At 45.6% G+C, this 7,383-nt stretch overlaps 1 protein-coding gene across 1 annotated transcript in view; it reads right to left on the bottom strand.

Annotated features, from left to right (window-relative positions):
- Positions 1 to 233: 233 nt before the first annotated feature.
- LOC112234276 overlaps positions 234 to 7,383 on the bottom strand; it is a 126,933-nt gene continuing 119,783 nt past the window's right edge. The window contains exons 6-9 of the mRNA XM_042298722.1: positions 6,319 to 6,436; positions 5,771 to 5,904; positions 4,810 to 5,015; positions 234 to 1,560 (exon numbers count right to left, since the gene is read on the bottom strand). Of these exons, the coding sequence (XP_042154656.1) occupies positions 432 to 1,560; positions 4,810 to 5,015; positions 5,771 to 5,904; positions 6,319 to 6,436 (1,587 nt within the window). The 3' untranslated portion in view covers positions 234 to 431. The remainder of the gene's footprint in view (positions 1,561 to 4,809; positions 5,016 to 5,770; positions 5,905 to 6,318; positions 6,437 to 7,383) is intronic.

The raw sequence follows: 7,383 nt of genomic DNA, 5'->3' as shown, positions 1-7,383 counted from the left end.
ATAGAATCCCCCCCCCATTCCTTTCTTTGATTGTCTCCACCACACTAGTCTTTGATTGTCTCCACCACACTAGTCTTTGATTGTCTCCACCACACTAGTCTTTGATTGTCTCCACCACACTAGTCTTTGATTGTCTCCACCACACTAGTCTTTGATTGTCTCCACCACACTAGTCTTTGATTGTCTCCACCACACTAGTCTTTGATTGTCTCCACCACACTAGTCTTTGATTGTCTCCACCACACTAGTCTTTGATTGTCTCCACCACACTAGTCTTTGATTGTCTCCACCACACTAGTCTTTGATTGTCTCCACCACACTAGTCTTTGATTGTCTCCACCACACTAGTCTTTAAACCTGAGCCGTACCCTGCATGTCTTCTGCCAATGTGTTATGCTGGTGAATGAGGAAGTTATGGGGCGCATCAGCGTCTATTGCATATAAACACAAGGGTTGGCTTTGTGCTGCCCAGCATTCATCACACGGTGAGGCATAACGCTTCTCTGAGAGTGTCCCGCGGCACGGTTCATGTCGTGGCCGCTGCCGTCCGACCACTGGGGTGAGTCCGCGGGCTCCTGCTTGATGGTCTGGCGCGGTCCGTGACCTTTGAACTCGTAGCTCAACTTGTCCTGCTGCTGCTGCTGCACGTAGCCCTTGTTGCTGTGCTCCATGGGGCCGCTTGCGTACACGTCAATGCAGTTGATGCTCTGGCTGCTACACAGGGGGTCTGGGTGGGACAACCTCTGGGGACTGAACTGGGACAGGTCCTTATTGACCTTCAAGGGCCTGCTGCCACTGCCCACCATGTTATTATAGTCCTGGAAGTGGCCGTTGTTGTAGGGCGGGCTGATGGGGCTGATGCCCGCCTTGCCCCTCTGGCACGACGAGTACTGTTCGTAGTAGTCCGCCTCCGACTTCATATGGAGGCCGTTGTTGTCGACGTAGCTGTTGCCGTCGTGGTAGCGATGGTCCAAGGGCTCCCGGCAGGGCCACGGACGGCCATACGTGTCGCAGCCGTTCTCCGAATCCGAGTCCTGCTCCACCTTGATGGGCATCTCAGGCAGCAGGAGGTTGCCATAGCACTCGCTCTTCACCTCCTCTCCCACGCAGTACAGGTCCAAGCCGCCAGGGCTCTGGAGGCTCTCGTACATCCTGGGCACGTAGATTTCACCACCTCGCCCTCCTCCGTGGCACATGCTGGGGGACATGCGGTAGGGCTTGCCATAGTGCCCACCCTTCCCGAGTCGATTAGAGGGGGTGTAGCCGCCACTTTGCCCCCCCCGGATGGGCCCCGAGGCAGGCCGCATGGGCCACAGGGAGTCCAGGCCTGGGCCTTTGTGGTGGGGGACGCCGCCCATGGAGGTTTTGCAGTAGTTGAGGGGCTCGTCCTGTCCACACTCTGTCTTGTACTTGAGGCTGTCTTTGGACAGGGGCGTCCAGGGGGCGTGGCGGCGATGTTGGGGACCACCAAGTTTGGAGCAGTTGAGGAGGAGCGCTTCCCCGCCATCGACTACCCCCCCCGCACTGCCAGCCTGCCTCCTCAACTGCTCCTCTCTCTCACTGCAACATGGAGGAAGAGAGAGAGGGAGGGAGATTAGTGTGATGCATTTGATACAGGGAGAATGACAGAGATGATACAGGGAAAATGACAGAGATGATACAGGGAAAATGACAGAGATGATACAGGGAAAATGACAGAGATGATACAGGGAAAATGACAGAGATGATACAGGGAGAATGACAGAGATGATACAGGGAGAATGACAGAGATGATACAGGGAGAATGACAGAGATGATACAGGGAGAATGACAGAGATGATACAGGGAGAATGACAGAGATGATACAGGGAGAATGACAGAGATGATACATGGAGAATGACAGAGATGATACAGGGAGAATGACAGAGATGATACAGGGAGAATGACAGAGATGATACAGGGAGAATGACAGAGATGATACAGGGAAAATGACAGAGATGATACAGGGAGAATGACAGAGATGATACAGCGAGAATGACAGTGGCATTATTAGACTTGGGCTTTGATCCAGGTTGGAACCTTTTGAGATGAGTTTCCATAACCACATATAACTATGATCGGCTATGAAAAGCCAACTTACTCCTGAGGTGCCGACCTGATGCACTCTAAAACCACTGTGATTATTATTATTTGACCCTGCTGGTCATCTATGAACATCTTGGCCATGTTCTGTTATAATCTCCACCCGGCACAGCCAGAAGAGGACTGGCCACCCCACATAGCCTGGTTCCTCTCTAGGTTTCTTCCTAGGTTTTGGCCTTTCTAGGGAGTTTTTCCTAGCCACCATGCTTCTACCCCTGCATTGCTTGCTGTTTGTGGTTTTAGGTTGGGTTTCTGTACAGCACTTTGAGATATCAGCTGATGTAAGAAGGGCTTTATAAATACATTTGATTGATTGATTGACATCACTTGCGCTATGCAGTATTTTCATTTTTTTTTACTGACAAATATTAATAACAAAAATAAACTTTACAATGTACTGCTTAGGCAGTAGCAGGCACTGCTAAAAGCCCCTGGAGTGACGCAGTACTTGATGTGATTGGTCGAGATTTCATAATGAAGTGGACCACTCACGTCCCTTGACCCCTATCCCACCCCTACAACACGGGTGAGTGGTAGCAGATCTTCCGCTTCTTAGACTTGCTTTCAATGAGAATTACAGATCTATAATTCACATTTCTATGTGAATTTGGTCGAGTTGACAAAACAGTTACATATTGCAGCAGTATATTTAGTGATTGGGCAAGCTAAGGATGTTGATATAAGTCATGATATTAGGATTTATTTATTTTTACATTTCATTTGAAATGATTCTACTGTCAAAATTGCTTACAAAGTGCAAATAAGATCTTTTTTTTTTTCATAAAGTCAGTGTCTCCCAAAACAGAGTTTTGTACCAGAGTATGTAACAACGTAAATAAAGGTTGGGTTTGTTTCAATCCTGCCCACAGTTGACAGCACACAATAATCATCCATTTGGAGTTCAGCTGGACGCGACCTGATTGCAAAGAATCTGGTCAATTTGGGTTGGATTTGGATATCGTTATCGGGGCTAGATAGGGACCATTCAGTAAATTACACATTGTATGAGGGACAATATGTTAAAATTCCAAAACCTGACAATTTCAATGACTTAAATACCTCAAACTTACTATAAAAGTTGTAGCAATTCATATGCAAATATCGAAAGCATTTAATGAGAAAAATAAAAGGTGTGCAACATAAGAATATCGTCTCTCTGACATTATGTAATTTATTGACGGTCCCTAACGAGCCCCGGAGGTAGTCTATCCAAAGTCAAAGTCAGGTGATGATGTCTCCTTCTGTTCTAGTGTAGTGATGATGCCCCCTCCTTACCTATATTCTAGTGTAGTGATGATGCCCCCTCCTTACCTATATTCTAGTGTAGTGATGATGCTCCTTCCTTACCTATATTCTAGTGTAGTGATGATGCCCCTTCCTTACCTATATTCTAGTGTAGTGATGATGCCCCTTCCTTACCTATATTCTAGTGTAGTGATGATGCCCCTTCCTTACCTATATTCTAGTGTAGTGATGATGCCCCTTCCTTACATATATTCTAGTGTAGTGATGATGCCCCCTTCCTTACCTATATTCTAGTGTAGTGATGATGCCCCCTCCTTACCTATATTCTAGTGTAGTGATGATGCCCCTCTTACCTATATTCTAGTGTAGTGATGATGCCCCTTCCTTACCTATATTCTAGTGTAGTGATGATGCCCCCTCCTTACCTATATTCTAGTGTAGTGATGATGCCCCTTCCTTACCTATATTCTAGTGTAGTGATGATGCCCCTTCCTTACCTATATTCTAGTGTAGTGATGATGCCCCTTCCTTACCTATATTCTAGTGTAGTGCTGATGCCCCTTCCTTACCTATATTCTAGTGTAGTGATGATGCCCCCTTCCTTACCTATATTCTACCTATATTCTAGTGTAGTGATGATGCCCCTTCCTTACCTATATTCTAGTGTAGTGATGATGCCCCTTCCTTACCTATATTCTAGTGTAGTGATGATGCCCCTTCCTTACCTATATTCTAGTGTAGTGATGATGCCCCTTCCTTACCTATATTCTAGTGTAGTGATGATGCCCCTTCCTTACCTATATTCTAGTGTAGTGATGATGCCCCTTCCTTACCTATATTCTAGTGTAGTGATGATGCCCCTTCCTTACCTATATTCTAGTGTAGTGCTGATGCCCCTTCCTTACCTATATTCTAGTGTAGTGATGATGCCCCTTCCTTACCTATATTCTAGTGTAGTGATGATGCCCCCTTCCTTACCTATATTCTAGTGTAGTGATGATGCCCCTTCCTTACCTATATTCTAGTGTAGTGATGATGCCCCCTCCTTACCTATATTCTAGTGTAGTGATGATGCCCCCTTCCTTACCTATATTCTAGTGTAGTGATGATGCCCCCTCCTTACCTATATTCTAGTGTAGTGATGATGCCCCTTCCTCCTATATTCTAGTGTAGTGCTGATGCCCCTTCCTTATATATTCTAGTGTAGTGATGATGCCCCTTCCTTACCTATATTCTAGTGTAGTGATGATGCCCCTTCCTTACCTATATTCTAGTGTAGTGATGATGCCCCTTCCTTACCTATATTCTAGTGTAGTGATGATGCCCCCTCCTTACCTATATTCTAGTGTAGTGATGATGCCCCTTCCTTACCTATATTCTAGTGTAGTGATGATGCCCCTTCCTTACCTATATTCTAGTGTAGTGCTGATGCCCCTTCCTTACCTATATTCTAGTGTAGTGATGATGCACCCTCCACTCTTGTGCTTGCCCCTCATCATCATGTTGTTCATCTTCATCTCAGTGATGGAGGGCAGCAGAAGGGGCACGGCCACACAGAACAGGGCCAGCTGGGGGGGTAGCGGGGCCCCCGAGCCCCACTTCCTCTTCTGTCCTTGGAGGAACTTGAGTCGGCCCTGGATCTGCATGGTCTGTCAGAGGGAGACGAGGTCAGAGATTACAAAGTGAAGTGTTTTAGCGCACACTAAAGAACATGGTCATGTCAAATAAGTTATTTTTGGCCAGATGCCATTTAGAAGCCTATACTTTGAAGCGAAATAATAATGTAAAAAAATTAATTATGGCATACAACTTGTCGATCTCAGCACTTTTAATTAATGAGGAAAAATAACGTATTTGATTGAGACAAAGCCAAGTTTTCATTCAGTCACAACAAGCCTAGAGAATTAACAGCACGACCATAGTTGTGACACTGGGACACTGAATTCTGTACAGTCATTTTTTTTTTATCTCTCTCTCCTCCCACATCATATTTGAAATAACTTTTAGACTATACACTTTATGACACTGTCATGAAGCATTATGACCATCCTGTGTCACTTTACTTGGACTAAGAAAACACACTTTACGACACCGTTTGACAGGAGAAACTCTGTTGACCTTTCCAACTTCAAGCCACATCAATTTCCACTGTTATATCCAAACCTCCAAACGGATCGTCAGACATATGGGAGGTGGACCAACGGCTCTAAATAGCAAATACATCTGTGTCCAAGCACCAAATCCCTTGGCCTGTTACGTGCGGGATAGGGGCACATTCTATTTATACCTACACTCAAGCTACAATTTCAGCAAATATTTTTCATCTGGGGAAGTTAATCTCAGTCAGCTCTCATTAGAAGCATTGTGGCTGGCTGGGGTCTCTGGCAGGGTTCATCTGACTCACCAGGAAGCCAGAGGTGCTGTCCAGCAGGCAGCGCACGCGGGACATGAAACAACGGTTGAGAAAGGAGGAGAACTCAGGAGCGACTCCCCCCGTCTCCTGAGAATGAAACAGGCTGCTCACCACCAAGTCTTCATCTGTATAGAAAAAGACAAATATTCACTACAATGCAGATTTCCAGTTTTGTACAGTAGACAAGACCTAAAAAATACTGACAAGTGAACATTGTAGAGTAAATTGTGTTTTTTCACACACACACACACACCATCTCTGGCGTGGAGAGGCATCATAGTTTTAGTGGGGACTTTCCACTCATACTTTGGCCATTAATCACAGATTCTGCTTGGTTGTTGTGAGTAGAGAATAACATTTGATAACAGTGACTCTCTCTTTTTTTTTCTTCAAAACGAATAAACAGTTGCAGTCTAGTCTGTTTAATGAATCAGTACTCGTTACTCACTCACTCCCTCTGTTACTAGGCAGAGGGCCTACCTCTACTAAACCCCCGTAACCCCCCCCCCATACTGTTGCTGGTACTTATATACACACACCAGTTCCTGAGACTAAGTGGTGCTGGCTGGGGTTCATGGCCCAGTGGAGCTGTCTTCTGAACTCTTGTCGGTCGTCCACATGGACATAATCAAAGACGTTTTGCTGCATCACATCCGTCTGCATGAGGAGAGAGAGAGAGACAGAGACAATAACGCAACGAGGCCCCCCCCCCCAGAACCTAGAACCTATAACACCCCGAGCCCATTACCAGATCGCCCTCTGCTTGAAGTATTGATGGGATCCAGGGTCGTGGCCTATTGTGTTGGCAAACAGTGGTGCCCTCGCCACTTAATCTCTGCCGCGGGTTCACTGGGTCGGCCCGACGGTCTCACACGCAGACCCAAAAAGATCTGTAATGGGTCTGGTTAACAGGCTGCTAATGGTGTGATTTTTGCATGAGTTTCAAAGCTGGATCAAATCTTGTTTTTAGGTCATTTTGTAGCTGGAATAACTTTGAAAGAAATACATTTAACTTTTTTTTTTCTTTTTTTTTAAAGAATGTGACTGTTTGAATGACTGAAGTGTAACATATTGCAGTGAATGACTGAAGTGTAACATATTGCAGTGAATGACTTCACACAACTTGAGTTAAATTGGGTATTCAGAGCAATATCCTCAAACAGCTCTTTAAAAAAAAAAAGTGACATATTTACTGAAAGATTCAGTAAAGAGCAGCTGGTTGTTGTTGCCCATATGTGTTTTATTTGTATTAGTGTTGCTGCTGAATTCCTCAAGGCCACAGAACGGACCCCACTGATTCCCCTACAGTACACTACAGTGGCTCTTGGCTCTCCAATGTCACCGAATCACAGGGAGGAGGGGGGGGCCAAAGAGTGCAAGCCTTGTTTGTTCAAACATTGCGTGACACCAGCTCCCTAAAAGCAGAGCAGCCCAGCCCTCCTGAAAACAAGGCCCTTTTTACAACCCAGCCCAAATGTGTAATGCCTCTCTCTTAACCAGCAATAGCTGTGCTTTCTGTCAGGGAAATTACAGATTCCAACTGAAATATTCAACCCCCCCCCCATAACTTCCACATTGGAGACACGCAAGGTTTTTTTTTTTTT

Source organism: Oncorhynchus tshawytscha, linkage group LG16, assembly GCF_018296145.1.
Source record: "Oncorhynchus tshawytscha isolate Ot180627B linkage group LG16, Otsh_v2.0, whole genome shotgun sequence".
Taxonomy (NCBI): domain Eukaryota; kingdom Metazoa; phylum Chordata; class Actinopteri; order Salmoniformes; family Salmonidae; genus Oncorhynchus; species Oncorhynchus tshawytscha.
This window is presented reverse-complemented; position numbering and strand designations above follow the sequence as displayed.